This window comes from Python bivittatus, unplaced genomic scaffold, assembly GCF_059951505.1.
Source record: "Python bivittatus isolate LINGU-HERP-01145 unplaced genomic scaffold, Pbiv_v1 ctg000680_np1212, whole genome shotgun sequence".
Taxonomy (NCBI): Eukaryota; Metazoa; Chordata; class Lepidosauria; order Squamata; family Pythonidae; genus Python; species Python bivittatus.
The window spans coordinates 9,103,795-9,123,859 of NW_028277095.1; the positions used below are offsets into that span (position 1 = coordinate 9,103,795).

At 44.0% G+C, this 20,065-nt stretch overlaps 1 protein-coding gene across 3 annotated transcripts in view; it reads left to right on the forward strand.

Moving 5' to 3' along the window:
- The window catches only part of LOC103051504 (tetraspanin-15-like), a 90,046-nt gene that overhangs the window by 44,122 nt on the left and 25,859 nt on the right, over nt 1-20,065 (forward strand). For 2 of the 3 annotated variants that reach the window (XM_088152103.1, XM_088152102.1), the window contains exons 4-5: nt 1,360-1,455; nt 15,441-15,554. In XM_088152103.1, coding sequence (XP_088008229.1) covers nt 1,360-1,455; nt 15,441-15,554 — 210 coding nt within the window. The remainder of the gene's footprint in view (nt 1-1,359; nt 1,456-15,440; nt 15,555-20,065) is intronic. The other variant, XM_088152104.1, reaches the window with a different exon arrangement.

A 20,065-nucleotide genomic window follows, 5' to 3' on the forward strand; every position in this document is an offset into this window, starting at 1 on the left:
TAACACTCTTTAAACAAAATTAACCCTTTTTCTCTAAATCTTATCACTATAACTGGTTCAGAGTGCCTATACTTGTAGATTCTATGAATTTCTATAGGTGTTCTGCATCTAAGTCTTCGACATTTCTTATTAACGGTTTCTGAGTTTTGATAAACTCCTTTTCCTTTTTCCCCATTTTTCTGGTAGGCAGGTTTGAGTTGCCTCTCCCTGTCCTTGGCTGGTCTCCAGCTATGGACTGTGGGGAACTCCTTAGCCTGAGATCTAGCCATCCTTTAACCTTCCTTTAACCATCCTAGCTTGGGCTGGCTTTGCAGCTGGCTGGTCTTTTTCAGCTTTCCAGCCAAGAGGTGGTTGCCTTTCTCCTGAGTAGCTGCAGAGAATTTAGCATCTCAGTCTTTGGCTGGAGGGGATGAGACTGTTATCAGCCGTTGCCCAGCCATCACCCCCAGCTTCTGGAGATGTTGTGGTGGCCGGGGTCTGCTGCACTGCTCAGCTTTTTCTGTGCTGCCAATTTCCCACTGCACACCGCAAGCCAATTTTGTTTTGGGGTTTCCTGTTTTCCTCCTCTCTCCCTTGCCACCTTCTTTTTTTCCTGCTCTCCCACACACAAATCAATTTCTCCTTCAACATACACACACTCACACACACACATGCAGAAGGCAGTCTCCTTTTTTAGCAGGAACACAGGTGTGGTCCACTAATCCAGGTGCCTTGAAATCCCAAAAGGGGCAGGGAGGGCTGGTGTTGAGCGCTGCAGGGCTCCTTCCACAGGAGGTATCTCACGCCCATTCTCTCCCACTTTTTGGCCAAATTTGCACACTAAACCTGTATTTCTCCCAACTACTCTCTCCCTTCTTGCTGAACCACCCAGTGTGCTCGAGTTGGGTGCAGCAGAGCGCCACCCAACCACCTTAGCCCTGATCTTTTCATTCTCATCTAAACACTTGGCTTTCATTGCTTCCCGCCCCACTTGGGCTCCCTTCCTACCTTGCTCCACACCGCACAGACTCAAAGCCAATCCGGGGCAGGAAGGACCTGGCCCTCTCGGTGGACTCATGTCACCATGTGGCCATCTGCAAAAGAAGCAAGCAGATTAGAGGTCCCAGATACATTTACTGTAATGCTAATTACTGTCAATCTTTGATGCTAGGATTCCAAAGGAAATGGACCATGACTGTCTCAAAATATCTTTCTTCTAAAGCAAATAGTGTCTTCTGTTATTTAGCATATGCTGTTTTGACATTAGTGGCTGCCACAGAGGTGAAAGGTCCTGGCGTTGCAGATGGCCCCCAACCTGGATGGCCTCTTCTGAGGGTTTGAGGAAACTCCTCTCATGCGTGGGACCCTTTTTTCTTGCAGATGAATGCCGTGTTCCATTCCACCATTCAGGATGGGATAAGGCACTATTACGATGACCTGGATTTCAAAAATATTTTGGACTATGTTCAGCAAAAGGTAACACTGTAGTTTTGGGGAAATTGTAATTTTGCTATAAGGACGGCAAATATTATTGGAGAAAATTTAGACGGCTAGACTTTAATCTAGAATGTCTTGTTCTGCTAATAAATGTGTGTGCAATCTAGGATTGATTCTCCCATTCGTTTTGGGTTCCGAATGGCCTCTTTGCAAACAAGGGAATCTCCAGCCCAGCCACAAAGTGGTAACATCAAACATCATGGACAAAACAGAATTCCTGGAGAACATCATCTGAAGCGAGGAATATCCCCAGGACTTCACAGGCTCTCCTGTGCCTCTCATAGTAGACACTGCAGGAGAGCCATGTTGGTCTATGGTAGAGGAGTCTAGTAGCACTTTTTTAGACTAACAAGTTTTATTAAAAAGCATACGCTTTTGTGAGGCATGATGCATCTGATGAAGTGAGCTGTCCTTCACAAACGGTTATGCCTTTAATAACGTTTGTTGGTCTGAAAAGCTGCTGCCAGACTCCTTCTGACTTTTAGAGACTCAGTAAAATTGAAGTAGACAAACATGACCCAAAAGTTTTATGACAGCTTAGGTTGGCCTTAGATGTTCTGGAGACTTCTCTAGGCTGATGCAAGGCTGCGTCTGGCTGCGTCCAAAATCATGTTGCATCCAAAATCCACAGGTCAATTCCCTTTGGAAATTGGTTATGCCCCAACTAACGGGGGGCAATCTGGACAATTTAACAATTTCTGTAATATTTAGCAAATGAAAGATCTCCAGGAATTTTTAAGGATGGAGCCTGTACAGATTATCAAACAACAGGAAATCTATCCCCCCCCCCCAAAAGAAGAGGGAAGTCTGCATGAAACATATATGTGTAGATTCATATACATGAAAAATTAGAAACAATTTATACAATATTTTTAAAACATATCACTAGTGTGAGGAAGGCAAAATGATGTGTGTGCCTAATCAGAGGCTTTAGCTCTTCTGTCCTCTGAAGACAACCTTTAACCTAGACTTGAGCTGAAGAGCCCTTCAAATAGTGCTTGTCTCCAACTTCCATTTAACATTTCCAGATCCACAAAGACTTTTAGTCAATTTCAATGAGGGAGCTGAAACTAAAACCTTCTCCAACTAACACGGGGCAATCCGGATAATTTAACCATTTCTGTAATATTTAGTAAATGAAAGATCTCCAAGAATTTTTAAGGATGGAGCCTGTACAAATGATCAAACAACAGGAAATCTGTCCCCCCAAAAGAAGAGGGAAGTCTGCATTCTTGTGAGCGTGAGACCCTTTTCACCAGGTCTGTTCTGCTGCCCCCCACGCCATCTGGCTTTTAGATCCTCATATACTTGGAACTGCATTGTTTTTAAAGCAGCCTCTTGCTCATGATTGGTTTTTAAATGTTAGTAATTTTAATGAAGTTGTATTATGTGTTACAAAAAGAACAGGATAATAGATTTAAAAAATAAAGTAAATTACAATATGGCTAAAACAATAACAAGCCGAATCAGTTCTTCTGGGGGAGGGGAAGTGGAAGTGGTTTGGGGAATATACACTCCAGCATCTGCTCAGCTCTCTTTCAGAAATTGCTCAGCCAATCAATTGCTTTTTTTTTTATTTTATTTTTTGGAAATCATCCAAATTACCTTTGCTGGCATTTTTGCAACTGCTAATTGCCAGTGTGTACAAAACCAGCTTCTGATGATAAGCAAGCATCACACATAGTTATGCTCATGTGTGTATCATTAAGTACGTTACAAGATTTTCTTTTCTTTCTTTATTCCTCATAAGGATGTTCTTGACAAATATGTCTCTTAGATGCCAATGAAAAATACCTTGCAGATTTGGGAGAGATTTGGATTAATGGGCACAGCTGACTGGGTGCAAAAGGGAAAGCTGGGCTGTTCCTTGTGAAGTCTGCTTGTGGAAGAGATTGTGGCAGCCGCTGCATCTCTCGCCCCTGTGCAACCTGGGCTGCCCAGAACAAACACCCTCTTCTGTATAGCCATGTCTGAATTAATTGGGAGCCCAATGTTGGAATGCTGGTTTAGATGCAGGTAGCCCAGCTGTGTTCCCGGCATCTGCAACTCACATTGGGAGAGGCTCGCCTGGAACTCGGAGAACTTCTCCCAGCTCCTGCGGGTAATGCCAACTGATGTGGGCCTCGTCTTGATAAGGCAGCTTCTTCTGCTCAGGGGTCCTGCTGTGTCCTCCACTGTATCCTCTCTCTGGGATCTCTCCCTGAAAAACCTCGTAAACACAAGAAAAGAGCCAAGATTAGCTACTCAAGCAGCACATTCAAGGCTTCCCACTGAAGAAGGCTGGGCAGCTAAGGACGCAGTGGTGTCCAGGCAATTCATATGTCCTTCATGTGAAAGCCTCACATGTGCTCTGGTTCAGGAAGCTCTGAGCTACGTGATTTGGAGAGTCTGCACATGAGTGAGGGATTCAGCTGGCCAAAGCAGCCTACTGGGGAGACTGAGAACCACGTTAAGGAAGTCTGTACCTTTGGCATTGGGCTTCCCTGCCCAGAATCTCCCCTCTAAGTAGCAGCTCTTCTTACCAGGAGGAAATCTGCAGATAGACCTTCCCAATCTCTTCCTTCTCTTCCAGAAAGGAGAAATGTAGTGTCCTGCAGCAGCAGGCAGAACCCTTGCTGTTGAAATTTATGCAAGTTATATATTGGGTTAATTGCAATTAGGAAGTCTTGTGGGCTACTGGATACCTAGGATTTCTGATTGGAACTACAGAAGTGGAGGGAACATTAGGAATTAATGATAGGGCGCCAGATCAGTTTTGCTACCACATGCGAGAGAATAAAAGGAGCAATGTAGAAATCCAGGGACAAAGTGGAGTTTCTCATTCAAATTCAGAGAATGTGCAAAAATAAGGGGATTTGTTGGAAGCTTTTAATCTTCCTAACCTATACCAGATTATATACAATGCAAGCCTACAAGCTTTCCAGTACACAAAGTAATGATGTAAACGTTTAAATTAAGTTTAAATCCCTTCATGAGAGGGGAGAAGGTTGGGATTCTTAGGATATATGGCAATCCTGAAGCAGGAGACACAATTAGGGCCCGATGGGTAGCTTGGCTTGAATCCCTTGGAAGACTACCTGAAAACTAAAAGTAAAAACCTTTTGAAAAACTAAGTGCCCAGGTCATGAAGGAAGAAACCCATCTGATGGGCACCCTTGGAGGCAGATGTACCCCTTCAGTGAGAAACAGCTGCCAGGGGTAGCACTGCCGCCATACCTCGAAAGCAGCCCAGGATGTGTTCCAGAAAGATCTGGAAAGTCTGGGGAAAAAAGAAAGGAAAAGCTGGAACATGAGACCTCCTGCCATGAGACCTCCTGTGAGAGACGTCGTACTGGGGCTTCCTGGAATGTACCTGCAGGCCCAGCCCCAGGACCCCCTCCGAGAAGCAACCCAGGAAGAGACACCCTTGAAGAAGTGAGGCTAGACCTGGATACCTCGACCCTGGTCTTGGGCAGCATTTCAGGAGTCGGTTGGAGCTGTCACTGCAAGCAAAGGAGAACCCTGGTGCCTGGTCCTGTGCCTGGCCTGGGTCAACCCCAGCAGTTTGCTGAACATCCCCTTTCTAGAATGGGAAGGGCAGAATGGGAATGAGTAGCCCCCCTCCCAACTTCAAATGTGACAGCAAGCCAGAGTTTGAGAACATCTGCCCTACCACCATTCCTGGGCACTTCCTTAAATCTAAGGGAGCCCCAGCAAGATTGCAGCTGCTGCTTCTCTCCCTTATTTGCAAGAGTCCGTGTGATGCTCTCCTTTTTTTCTTCTTCTTCAGATCTGAACTCACCAGAGAAAATCATGGCACCTTCAGACATGCTTTGGCACAAAGTACAATATTTTAGGTGTCAGAATAGTGAGGAGCAATGACTTTTCTTGATCTTGATGCTCTGCTTCAGCTGATGCTGCCTAAGGTCGGATTTGCTGTTTTGAAGCTGCATCACTTCGTTGGTTCATATCTGGCTTTTGTTTCAGCAGAACAGCCAGATCCTTTTCACGCATCCTGCTTGCCCAGTCTGGCCTCCCCAATTCTAGTCATGCCTTTTGAGTTTTCTTACCCAAATGAAGGACTCTGCATTTGTCCCTGTTGAAATTATTCTTGTTGGTTTTTTCACCTAAAACTGCAACTGGTTTTGTGTACTGTATTTTAGGAAGGATATTGGCAAACTGAAATATGTCCAGGGGAGAGCAACCAAAATAATAAGGGGCCTGGAATGGATGGTTGGAAATGTTGGGGGCATGTTTAGCCTGGAAAAGAGAAGATTGTAGGGGGAAATATAGCTGTCTTTAAGCATCTGAAAGGCTGTGGCGTAGAAAACACAGCTGAATTGTTCAGAGTTGTTCCAGAATGCAGGACAAGGAAAAATGGGATTATATCCCAAGGAAGCAGACATCAGTTGGACATCAGAAAGAACTTCTGCTGTTCACCAAGAGAACAGACTTTCTTGGGAGGTGGTGAAGTCTCCTTCACTGGAGGTTTTTAAATAGAAGCTAAGTGGCGACCCTGGGCAGGGGATTGGACTAAATGTTCTTACACGTAATTCTATGAGAAAAGTAAATAGGGGCTATTTAATTTGTAAGCTGCTAAATCTTGCAAATCATTGCAGCTAACACTTCTAGCTTCACATCCTTACTTCACCAAAAATCTTAAATGGTTTGTTTTTAAAAAAAAAAAAAAGGCAGAAGAAGCCTGATTGCCAAGCAATTTATAGTACAAATTATGATCCAAAGTGAGAACGTTGTCCTGCATCCATATATCTTCTTGATTTCTGCTTATTTTTATTCAAACAGCTTAATGACTGCATTTCTGGGAGAGTTCTCACTTAATGGCTGCTCTATTATTTGCATATCAAGCAGGCCTCACAGGGGGGACCAGCAGCTAAATTTCAAATGGCTCGCCTTCTCAGCGAATGTCAGCATACTCATCTCTCTTATCACCCCGATAATCCTTCTTGAGATGCTTTGCTCATCCATGCTCTGCAGTTCAGAGGCGTCTCTCAGAAGCAGAGTGAAGGATGTCCTGTGAGACCAAGAACCCTTAGTTGTATTCTGCAGTTAAGAACAAACCCCTGGTATCCAACATGAGCCTCCCCTAGTTAATGAAAAGGGTTTTCCATCCTTCAAGGTGGTTTACGGTAGTACAATTACCGTTCTGAAAAGGTAAGAGAGAGAACAGGGATGGGGAGAGAGGGCAGCTCTCCAGAAAAGTTATTCTGTGGCACAGCCATTGAGAGATCCCATCACTCAAGGAAGAACATGAGACTCAGTGTCCTTGGGAGGGTTGAGGGTGCACTTGCAAGCATATCCACAATGAGAAGAAGCTGCCGCAGGAAAATGGGGAATGTAGGGCATGGTGAACTCTTTAAACCAACCTTTCCCGATTCATTCATTCAGAAAGGTGTTAAGAAGCCTTCTGGGATGCCCTGGTGTCCTATGGAGGAGGGAGGGAAGAAAAAGGATGGCTCTCCCCCAGTGCCAGTCCGAGTGGGCTTCTCTCCTGAGCCATTTCACTCTGAATCATGTCCACTGAAATAACAAGGGGTGTGTGAACTGGGAGGGAGGACTTCATCAGTTCCCCCCACAAAATAAGTCGCCTTCTTCATAGGTGTGTGGAGAGGGTATTACAGATGAGGCCTGCTGTAGCGATACTGGGTTTTGTGAATCGACCGACAACTGGATGCAGCGCACAAGGAATGCCAGATCACAATATGTGCTTCCTGAGGTTGCTGAACCACCTTCACAGCGGCCCTGTGCAGCGTGACCACTGGCAAGGGATGGTGGGAGTTCTGGAGGAGGCAAATTGCCCACCACGGACTGAGTGTGTGAGCATCTGCTCACTTCCTTTGTGTGTCCTTGTGGCCCAATGGAGTTGATTAGTGTTCTTCCTCAGCAGCCATGAACTCTATAAAATCCAGTTGCTGAAGTGTAAATGCAGCCCAGAGGAGAGTTTATCCCTCTCTAAGTGCTGGGCCGGAGGGGCCACATCCCTGTAACCAGGACTGAAATGCCTTGATTACCTGCAGAAATAATATATTCTTAAAGCAAATGAAGCAGGGTGAATTAGAGTCCTGTAAATTGGAGAGTCGGTATAGTGTGAAGCATTTTGCATGACAATTGCCTGCATGTATTCACTGCCAGGCTGTGGAGTGAGATGAAAAGTAAATGGGTCCTTTCCTGTGGCTGATAAGACTGTCATGCTGAGAGCTGAGTCTGGATCAGGACACAAGTTGTGAGCCTGTCCTTCACCTTTTTTCTGCTGCAGCAAGACAATCAAGGTCGCTGGGTGCCAAATCAACTGGAAGGTCAAGTCGTGACATAGGATTGGAGGGAAGCAATCTGGGTGACGCATTCTTGAGACCTCCCTGGCTGTGGGCCTTGTCTGCCATGCACCAGCCTTCCCTGCTTGCTCGCTTCGTCACTCCCCATCCACCACTGAGGGACCCTGCTAGATCAGGACCCTACTAGACCCTGCTGGAGCCCAGCCTGCACCCTGAGGTCCTCCCCAAAGCTTGCAACTGGCTGAGTCACATGAAATAGCAGGGGACCTTTAATGCACCACCTCAGTCAGGTATTGAGAAGCAGGGCTACCCCAACCTATATAACTAGTGCTAATCAAAAGAAAAGTGATAACTAAAGCAATCACTTTGCCCCAAGAACATTTTAATCAAAAGAATTAAAATTTACATTAATGAAGATCACCCAGTGCTGAGAAGTGATAATCCTCCTACAGTATATGTCAGTGTTAGGGCTGGCTGGGGAATTCTGGGAGTTGAAATCCACTCATCTTAAAGTGGCCAAGTTTGGACAACACTGGTATATGTCATCTATCTGATGACTATGGAGTTTGGGGATCTATAAAAGCCATTACTTTGGAATTGGCAGGCAATACACCTGTCCCTCCCTCCCTCCCTCATCTTATTTTTTTTGTGTGTACCTTCAAGTCAGTGTTGACTCCTGGCAACTACCTGGGCAAGTCCCTGCAGTTACCTTGGCAAGACTTTTGGAAGTGGCTTGCCATTTCCCTCTTCCTAGGGCTGAGAGAGAGCCCAAGGTCACCCAGCTGGCTTTGTGTCTTATAATTTACCCTTTTAATAATTAAAAAAAAAAAACTGGCCAAGTGTAAATCCCATGGGTCAAGGGGAAGCCAAACAAAAAATTCTCTATCAACTCCTGTTCTTTTAGTAAAAGCGGTTTGGGAGAATTTCCCAGAAACTGATGCCCTGAGCAAATTAGTGGGAGTAGGAGGGAGGTGACAGCACTCAGCAAGTGTGTAAGTTTCAGGCCAATCTGCGTCTGGGAGAGCAGCAGAGCATCATTGGTGTCTAGAACAATAGAGATGTGTCAGTTTCCCAATTTTGGTAGATAGAGCTATGGACTGTTCGTTTTGTCTACGAGGGGTTGATGAATAGATTAAAAAGGAGGGGAGCTGGAATGGACCCTTGGCTCACACCTCTTTTGACTGGGATTTCCTTGGTGCAATGTCCATGCGTGTTAGATCACATCATCCAAGAATTTTCATGGAGTTTGTAGATGAGCCCAAATACTCCTATCCATTGAGGAAGAGTACAGTTTCTCCCATAAGTTAGATCTGGAGATGAAACTGGAGGCACGTCTAAGGTCATAGAATGCTGAGTGGAGGAATGTTTCTCAACTAGATGTTGAAGAGTTAAAGCGTGGCCAAGGAGTGGGCAGCCTTCTCTGACGCCTGCCTGCTCATCAGCCAGGATGTTCTCGGTTATGATCCAGTCCAGAAGCTTATTATACAGGTGTCTAGCATATAATTTACTGACCATGCTGAGAAGGCTGATGGGATGGTACTTGGCAGGTCAATCTCTACATCTTTTTTGGTAGATTGGAATCACCAAGGCTAGACCTCAATCATTGAGGATCTTAGCACTGTTATCTATAAAGATGAATAGAAAAGCCAGAACAGGTACCTACCAATCTAGATTACCGTGGAAAATCTCTGCTGAGATGAAGTCATAGCCTGGAGCTTTGGTCAATTTCAGTTGCTTGATTAGTTTAGTAATCTCAGAGCCTGACACGGGGGAGCCAGGAGGGGAGCAAGTGTTCTTCATAGCCTAATCCCCTCTCTGGGTGGGATGGCTCCTCAGGTGTGTACACCAATCCAGAGTGGTCTTCCCAGGCTGAAGCAGGAATAAGAGATGGGATTTGAAGACAGGAGGAAGCTGGTTGAGGAGTTACAAGTTTCCAAAATAAAGCTGAATTCTTGGAGCAAGAGACAGTTCCATGACTTTATCAAGGCCTGCCTCTTCTTTAACTGTAATAGCTGTTTGTACTGATTCTTGAGAAGCAACAAATCTTGAGCTGAATGGGAAAGGGGATTATTTTTGTATTCGTTAAAGCAGATGATCAGTTGTTTCTTGGCTGCATGGCATTCATTGTCAAACCAAGGTTAGTTAAAGGAGAACTGGTTCCCGTTAACACCAGATGGATAAATAAAATTGGCTGGAGGAGCTGAATTAGCTGGGTGTAAGATGACAAAATTGGGTCAGAAGACCTTGCGTCTAGTATGTCTGTGCATAGTTGAAGTGCCTCTTCGGTGGAGAGCATTTGGGTTAGTTTATCCTTCACATGTACAGGAGGCAGCAACTAAAACCATCCCAAAGAAAAAGAAATGCAAGAAAGCAAAATGGCTGTCTGATGAGGCTTTACAAATAGCTGTGGAAAGAAGGAATGCGAAAAGCAAGGGTGAAAGGGAAAGATATAAGCAACTGAATGCAGATTTCCAGAGAATAGCAAGGAGAGATAAGAAGGCCTTCTTAAATGAACAATGCAAAGAAATCGAGGAAAGCAATAGAATAGGGAAGACTAGAGATCTCTTCAAGAAAATTGGAGATATGAAAGGAACGTTTAGTGCAAAGATGGGCATGATAAAGGACAAAAAAGGCAGGGACCTAACAGAAGCAGAAGAGATTAAGAAGAGGTGGCAAGAATACACAGAAGAACTATACAAGAAAGATCTTAATGTCCCTGATGTCCACCCTGGTGTGATCACTGACTTTGAGCCAGACATCCTAGAGAGTGAAGTCAAGTGGGCCTTAGGAAGCATTGCTAACAACAAAGCTAGTGGAGATGACAGTATTCCAGCTGAGTTATTTAAAATACTAAAAGACGATGGTGTTAAAGTGCTGCACTCAATATGCCAGCAAGTTTGGAAAACGCAACAGTGGCCACGGGATTGGAAAAGGTCAGTTTATGTTCCAATTCCAAAGAAGGGCAACGCCAAAGAATGCTCAAACTATCGCACAATTGCACTCATTTCACATGCTAGCAAGGTTATGCTCAAAATCTTACAAGCTAGGCTTCAGCAATACATGAACCGAGAACTACCAGATGTACAAGCTGGGTTTCGAAGAGGCAGAGGAACTAGAGATCAAATTGCCAACATTCGCTGGATCATGGAGAAAGCACGAGAGTTCCAGAAAAATATCTACTTCTGCTTCATTGACTATGCAAAAGCCTTTGATTGTGTGGATCACAACAAACTGTGGCAAATTCTTAAAGAGATGGGAATACCAGACCACCTTACTTGTCTCCTGAGAAATCTGTATGCGGGCCAAGAAGCAACAGTTAGAACCGGTCACGGAACAACCGATTGGTTCAAAATAGGGAAAGGAGTACGACAAGGCTGTATACTGTCACCCTGCTTATTTAACCTATATGCAGAGTACATCATGAGAAATGCCAGGTTGGAAGAATCACAAGCCGGAATTAAGATTCCAGGGAGGATCATCAATAACCTCAGATATGCAGACGATACCACCCTCATGGCAGAAAGTGAAGAAGAACTAAAGGGCCTCTTGATGAGGGTGAAGGAGGAGAGTGCGAAAGCTGGCTTGAAACTCAACATTAAAAAAACTAAGATCATGGCATCTGGACCCATCAATTCCTGGCAAATAGAAGGGGTAGAAATGGAAGCAGTAACAGACTTCATTTATTTGGGCTCCAAGATCACTGCAGACGGAGACTGCAGCCATGAAATTAAAAGACGCTTGCTCCTTGGGAGGAAAGCTATGGCAAGCCTAGATAGCATATTAAAAAGCAGAGACGTCACCTTGCCGACAAAGATCCGCATAGTCAAAGCTATGGTTTTTCCAGTAGTAATGTATGGCTGTGAGAGCTGGACCATAAAAAAGGCCGAGCGCCGAAGAATTGATGCCTTTGAACTGTGGTGCTGAAGAAGACTCTTGAGAGTCCCCTGGACTGCTAGGAGGTCAAACCAGTCAATCTTAAAGGAAATCAACCCTGATTGCTCATTGGAAGGATCGATAATGAAGCTCAAGCTCAGATATTTTGGTCACCTAATGCGAAGAGAGATCTCTTTGGAGAAGACCCTGATGCTGGGAAAGATTGAAGGCAAAAGGAGAAGAGGACGGCAGAGGATGAGATGGTTAGATAGCATCACTGAAGCAATGAGCATGAAACTGAGCAAACTCCGGGAGGCAGTGAAGGGCAGGAAGGCCTGGCGCAATATGGTTCATGGGGTCACGAAGAGTTGGACACGACTTAACGACTAAACAACAACAACAACAAATCCTTCACATGGACTGTCCATTTCATGCATATTGGGCCCCTGAGGATGTCTTCAGATGGAATAGGCTTTGTTTCCAGGAAAGGAGCACCAAGAGGTTTCAATACAGCATATTGGGACAGTTCACCTTTGGGATGATTGTCAATACAAAATCTAAGAAGTGAAGAAGATAGGTTTCTTGAAATGGCAGTGTCAGTGTGAACATTCTACTGGATAGTCGGTGATGGTGGTTCATCCATGATCTGGAGATCTAACTTGTAAAATGTCTGCAACATATGTAGACCCCTAAAGTCTCCAACATGGTTCTTAGATTCTCTAGTTAAAAGGGGGAGGACAGTCTGCTAGGTAGGTAGAATTTGCTGGTACTTGGTATAAAGGCTAATTATCATTTAGACCTAATCTAGCATTAAAATCCCCCGCTATGACAATATGGGCAGTCGGAAAGCACAGCTGAAGATTGATAATGTAAAGTTCTGCTTTGACAAGATTTCTGCAATGCAGAGTTGAGTGATGTTGGGCAGTATATAAAAATTAATGAGGAGCAATTTCTCATGAGAAAAGTTAAGAACGGCTGCTTGTGCAAAGTTCTCAAATGAATCTAATGAAATGGTCTTAGTATTGAGGGCAATTGAAATATGAATGCTCAAGCCAGCTCAATGACTCCCTCATCCAAAACCAGGGGTTGCTGGGAGGGACAGGGATTTGTATCCCTCAATAAACAAATTGGTGGCTGACCAAATCTCTTGAAGCAAAATAGTGTTGAGTTGGGACATATAGCTTGTGAAAGCAGGGCCTCCAGTCTAACTTCCCATCCAGCAATGTTCCAGGAAAGCAACAACAGAGATCCTGGTAGAATTCTAAGTCCGCTGGATCTTTCAGGGGAAGACAGGGACACAAAGTTTGTGTCTGACCTTGGGGCGGAGGGCAGCTATTTTGTCATCATCAGTGGAATCTGTCCTTGAAGAGGCATCGAATTCTTCTGGGGCCTTGCACTTTAGTAGTTTGTCCGTACAGCCAGGTGCGCATAGTTCAGTGAAATCAAAAAAGTGGGGATCACATGCTAGGGTTGTTCCTGGAGCAATAGAGGGACAGCCAGCATTCATTTCCGGCTGAGAGGCAGAATATGGGTGCTTTGGGTCATAAGAGCTTACTGTGTCATCCTGTGAATCAGCAATCTGAAGATATGTAAGTTCATGCCAAATCAGGGTGTTGTTGACATTTAAATGGGGCACAGTACAAGGGGGGCTAGTTTTAGCAGAGAGCCCCAAATGGGTATCTGCTGAGACTTTGGCGTATGGTCTGTGGGGCAAGAGTCTGATGGTAAACAACTGTTGAATGGAGCAGGAAGGTCTGACTTAGAAGACTGAGACTTCCTGCCTGTGTCTGGCTCTTGGGGTGTCAAGTCAATGAGAAAAGAGGAGTGTCTCTTCACTTCCACGAATGAAGGAACAGAGTGAGCCACAGCATAGGACGTAGCAGGGTCAGATTCATCAGTAACATCAAACGTTACTAGTGGGCTGTTTACACCTCCTCTTTTTTCTACTAGGGACAGCTGAAACTTTGTTTATGTGAGACTGAGGCACAGTCGGTTGAGTCTCTCTGCCAGAGACCACGGCAAAAGTTTTAAGTGTCCCTTGTGAGGATATGGCAAATGTCAAAGAGTTTTGGACTTCATTTAAGCTGGAAACAAGTCCATTCTTGGATATGGAGGAAGGGAGTAACTCATCTGTCTTCTGAGTCAGAGAAGAGTGCCTGATTGCAGCTGGCTTTGATTCTGGCTGATCAGTCCTCCTTAACAGTTGCAGAGAGTCAGCGTTGAAGTGTTGTGAGTTGGCATTTTTACCAACTCCCCCGGATGGAGGCTGAATCTTGAGCTCTAATAGTGGAAGAATAAAGGCATCTTTAAAAACTCTAATTGGGATTATTTCAAATTTGTTCAGAAAGTCCTTCATTCTGATTAACATGAAACGATATAGAATTAAAGGTAAACACCAATTTAATATATTTGGCTGGAGAGGGGAGCCAGTCCAAATCCAGTAAGTCACAATGGCGCACCGGTCAGCGAAGAATCTGAGAGAGAAGGTGTTACAGGTCTCTTCATCCACTACATGCCGGAATTAAATTGGTTATTAGCAATCAAAATCAAAAGCATGAGTCTGTGCCGTTGTAAGGAACATAGGTTGCTTGAGCTGGTAGAAGTGGAAGTCTTAATGTCAGAGGATTCATCCACAGCAGCCCTGCTTTTCTGCTCCCCCGAACATCTTTATATAGCGGGATCTTAGTGCTATCAGATGGCCAGTCTTTACGTGACCAACTTCTCTGGCCCAAGATATACTAGTCCAGGAGACGTTTTAGCTTATTTGTTGTTAGCTGTCAGCAGCTGGTCATAGACTGAGATTACAGTCTGAGCTGTTAAGAAGCAGCTCTTAGCTAGCAGTTCCACATCAGTTTCAGTGGAGGGGTTCAGATCATTTTTCCTCCCTGGTCTCAAATTGCCCTCTTTCCTCACGGAGTCTGTTCCTCATGTTCCCAATCTAACAAGGTGATGGATGGCAAAACATAAGGATTTGATTTACCTACAGAAGCACTGATGGGTAGAAATTTCTCAGCTGTAAGTTTGATTAGGATCAGTGATCTTTCTTAGTCCAGAGAGTTTTGGTTTTGGGATGTTGATGTATCTGCCTTCTTTTTATCTGTTATTGGTTTTTTGGGGAAATCTGTTGTTAGAGCTGTTCCCCGTCTGACAGCCGCTGGCAGGGAAGTTTGGATTTGAACAGTAATTAACAAACAGATAACCCACTGTTTATCTTCTGCAGTGAGTTCAATAGAACTATCTGAAGGAATTGCTGGAGCCCTTACAGGATATACTGTCACTTTGGCATCTTGCCCCACTCTCGGAGGGAGGTGACCTTTGGTGGTCTTGCTAAAATCCCAGCTATACTGCTCTGACCTCAGACAAAGTTTTGCCCAAAACTAATTCATTCCAATCTCTTGATGATTCTGCTAAAAGTGGGCTTCCATTTCTGTCGCTTGATATTTCAGCAGGAAAATGAAAAAGATTCAGCCATTGTGACATCCTGTTGCACTCACTAGCCCTCGGTCCCATAGAAGAACCCAAGGGAGCAACAGAGACATTTGCAGAACAGAAGGAAGCACTGTCTGTTAGGCAGAGATGGCTAGGGTTCCTCCTTTCCCCGGGCAAAACCACCACTGCTGTAGCACACGTTCTCCCTCGGCTTTACAAAGTGGCCATGGGTCTCTTCAAATAAATACATAGCCTTGCATGCTTAGAGCAGTTGCAGTCTCTTGAAAGAGTTAGAGACCTCTGTTCTGGAACTTCCTGGAATGACCATGTAATTTTACCTTTTAAGGATTGAAAGACGAAGCTATGAATTAAGCTCTTCTCTCTGTTTTGTAGTTTTCCTGCTGTGGAGGAGATGAATTCAGAGACTGGCATGTGAACCCATATCATTCATGCAACGGCAGTGGCCCTCTGGCCTGCGGAGTACCCTACACGTGCTGTGTCAGGAAGGTGAGGGGAGAGGTTTGAACAGGTATCTTCCAGAAGGAGGGAGGGTGGCTCGATGCTCCTTGCATTGGTATCCCTTTGGATTGCTCCTTGGCAGGGATCACAGTCTCCTTCTGTTCAAATGGCATGTGGTTTTGTGATGTGCTTCTCTTCAGGTCCCAACTCAGGTTCAGTTGCTACAGCCTTCCTCACCTAGTGCACCTTCCACATGTACGGAGTTCAGCTTCTAACGAAACAGTTTAGGGAGTTGAAGGACATAGATCTGTAAGGTGTCCAGGTCAGAGAAGGCTGAATTTAAAATCCTGCAAAAAAAACAGCACATTTGCCGTGGTGCAGGAGAGGACCAGATCCCCACACTTTTCCCAGAAAGTGTACATCCCCTATAAAAGCTCTTGAGAATTCACCTGATAGGAACATCCATAGAACCCTAGAGATGGAAGAGCCTGTTGAAGCCATCAGATCCAGCTCTCTGGTGGGTGAAGGAACCCAAATTCAAGCATTCCAGGCAGATGTTCAGACTTCTCCTTGAACACCTCCAGCAAAGGGGAGCCCGTCATCTCTCTGGGCCATTGGTCTCACTGTCAAACTGCTCTCACTGTTAGAAGAATAAACTGTCACACTTCCTTCACTGTCTGAAGAATAAGCCTCCTAACACTGTGATATGCTGTACCTTTGTCAGAACAGGTCCAGTGTACTGACTGGATGTGGATTTACCTGCCACCACCGATTAGCACTGGAGACAAGAATTACACCCATTAAGCCAACTAACATGAACTTCACCTGATACACGTAAAATCTAAAGTTCTTCATTGCTGTTAAAGTGCCTCCTCTTCCCTCCTCTCCCCCTATTAGTTTATATTCTTAGTTCAGGACTCTTATCACTGGTAAGTGTGATTAGATTTAAATGGAAACGTATATAGCAAAGATCATCGGTATTTAAATACGATAATCTCTAAAGTCTTGCTTGTTCCTATAAGACAGGTAAAAAATAAGGCATTTAGGGGTGTAATCTAAAAGCCAGAAATTTCATAGAATCATGAAATCATAGGATCCTGGGTTGGAAGGAACCTTGGGGTCTTCTGGTCCAACTTCCTTCCCCAGGCAGGAACCCTCCTACCATCGCAGAAAAATGGCCATCCAAACTTGCTTGAATACCTCCAGAGATGGAGCCCCCATGGCTCCAGTGGGCAGCCCTTGTTGAACAGCTCTCACAGTCAGGAAATTCCTCCTTATTTCAAGTTTGGATCTCCCTCTGCAAAGCTTCCATCCATTGGTTCTTGTCCTATCCTCAGGAACTATGGAGAATAAATCCAACCATCTTCCCTGTGACAGTCCTTTGAGTATTGGAAGACTGTGACCATGACTCCCCGCAGCCTTCTTTCCCTTTGGCTAAGAAAACGCCCAGTTCTTCTGACTGTTCTCCATAGGACTCAGCCTCCAGGCCCCTTGCCATCTTCGCTGCTCTTCTCTGCACTCTTTCCATTCTTCTTGCACTGCATTGTGGCAACCAGAACTGGACACGGTATTCCACATGCCATCTGATCAGTACAGTGTAGAGCAGTACTATAACTTCCTATGATCTTGACTGGTGTCTACTTCTGTTGATGCAGCCCAAAACTGCATTGGTTCTTTTAGCAGCTGCAGCACACTGCTGGCTCATGTTTAATTTGTGGTCTACCAGGGCATCCAGGTCCTTCTAACAAGTACTGCTGCCAAGCTAAGTACCACCTATCTTGTACCTGTGGATCTGTTTTTTCTTTCCTAACTGCAGAAGCTTACACATCTCACCACCAAATTGTGTATTGTTGGTATTGTTTGTGCTTGGGCCTTAATTGTCTGGCTATCTTCACTATGCAGTATGGTGAATTCTAGGATGACATAGTCACTCTCTCCCAAGGTTCCTTCCTCAACTATTTCTTCCCTGTTAGAAAGTACCAAGTCCAATATAGCCAATTCTTTAGTCCCCTCCTTCACTTTTTGGATAATGAAATTGTCTGCACGACATGTCAAGAGCCTGTTGGATCTCTTATTTTCCACAGAGTTTGATTTGATTCCAGTTGATTTTGGAGTAGTTGAAATCCTCTATTACCACAATGGTGTGTTTCCTAGATACCTTGGCTGATTTGTGAAGATTTCATCTATACCTTCTGCTTGGTAGAGTGGTCTAAGGTACACACCACAAAAATCTCATTATTGCTTTTTTTTCCCCCCCTTAATATTCATCCAGATCCAGTTTACATTTATCTTTCATCGATGGTCTTCAGCAGGGTTTCAGCTGTAATTTTTCAGAGAGTAGGCGCAATTGCACAGATGTTATATTTGGCCCATAGCTGACATCACTGATCTAAAAGCTAAGCAGGGTCAGCCCTGGTTAGTACATGAATGGGAAATCCCCAGGAAATCTCTTTCCTAGACTGAGAAGGTGAAAAAACAGGAAACCTCTTTCATATTGTTGCCAATATGGATAAATCTATGTGGTCATCAAGAGTCAGGCTCAATTCATACCAACTGACCATTTGTATTTGGATATATGTGAATATGCTAAAACCTTGAAAGATCTCATACAAGGCTACTTACACATATTTAAATAGTTTTCTAATTTAGAGAGAGAAAAGGGGCACCATCCATGTTGCCAACCCCAGGCTAAGCCTTAGTACCATTGACGATTAGAGCAGGCATGATTAAAATGGAGTATCCATTGGTGTCTTAATTAGGATTCACATCATCTCAGACAGCATGTTCAGCAGTCTTAAAAATTAATTGAGAGAAGCCTCTGCTTGCAAGAGGGAAGGCCACACAGCATGCTCCTGGGAAATGTTAAGGTTCAAAGTCTTTAGTTACACGCTGCTGATGTTGCTTTGCAGAAACAAAAGGCGCTCTCCCTATTCTGAGTCTCAGAAGAGAGACGGTCCACTCTGGACATTAAGAGTCCTTTCAGTGTAAAATCTGGCAGGGTTAGTTGACTCACCAGGGCAAGCTTTCTGGGCTGAGTCCAAATATTGCAACATAAAGCACAGCATTCTGAAGAAGACATGTTTTAGTGCAACATGTCTTCAGGCTTGGCAAGATGGTTCATTTGTTGCTGCTTTACTTGTGCCAATGAGCCTTCTCTGAGCGACTGCCACCAAGCGATCTTAACATTTTGCCATAGCCAATATACTCTACAGTGGAATTTTTCAACTGTTGGAGAAGCATCCCATTAGAAGTTGATTCTTTCTACTGTCTGTAGTGGAACAAATAGTAACATGACTCTAGGTTGTTTTTTTTTTAATTCTTAGTTCTGAACTTATCTGGAGAGACAATGAAATACACACAAGCAGATTAATTAACTGTCCTTTTGCTTCTCCGTGACTCATAAACTTTCAGGTATGTCTTCTTTGGTCAGTGTGGTTAATATCTCTGCACAACATCTGGAATTTACAGCATGTCATAGTAAAAACATAGCAGCCTTGCTGGATGGTTCCTCTGGGCCAGCCATCTGGGTCACACAAGGGCCAGCCTGGTGCATCTGAGAAATTTAAGAGCATTGTCCCTTTCCACTATTGCTCTCCATACTGATATTTCAGCAGGTTCTGCTTCCTGAGGTAGCAAACAGCCATCAAGACTAACGACTGTCTTCCATTAATTTGCCCCATCTCCTTTTAAATCTGTCTAAGTTAGATGTCATCACTACATATGGTGGCAGTGAGCCACAGTTTTAACTGTGTTGTGTAAAGAAGCACGTTCTTTTTTCAGGCTGAAATTCCCACATTTTGTTTTATTGAGTGAACCTACCTTCTTACACCATGAGAGCTATTTTTATTCACATTTTTCAGCCCATTTGCTAGTGCAAAGTCAAAGCTAGACTGCTTTTTCTGATGGCTGATGTTGGCATAAATGTTAAAATTCATTTGTCCAAGAAAACCTGCAAATTCCTTTGGCAGGTACTCTTGGAAAATCAGTCTGTCTAATGCAAGAGGCAACTGGTAGAGTTTGTTCCAAACTAACTGAACTCTGCTCACATTCAAACTGATGGGACTCAATTTGTGCCACTGAATTCAGTGAAAGCTAATTTTATTTAATCTCAGTCTGTAATTTAATTTAATCCAATCTGTATGCTTTTGTCACCAAATCAGCCCATTCCCATGGCCTCTGTTCAAATCCTCTCCCATCAGACAGAGCATAGCTGTTTTTTTATGAAAAGGAAACGGCTTTTGAGATGCAAGGCACTCTTCACTGAGGAAAGATTTAGGATAAATACAAAATTCTTTTGTTTCATCCAAAAAGTTTCATCCAAAGTCTAAAGTTTAATTGTTGTTTAGGTTAACTGATATGACTGATATCAATGTAAGGTATATCATATAGTAACATTATAGGAACAGCATTATTTTAAAAAACTGAGTGCCATATTAAAAGCTTTTTAATATGAATGCAACTTAAAGCATGTGAATTGGTCCTCTTTTACAGCTTCCATATAGACAATGCCTCAATAAAGTAGAAATAATTTTTCCAAAAAAGGAACTAGCTTTTTACTG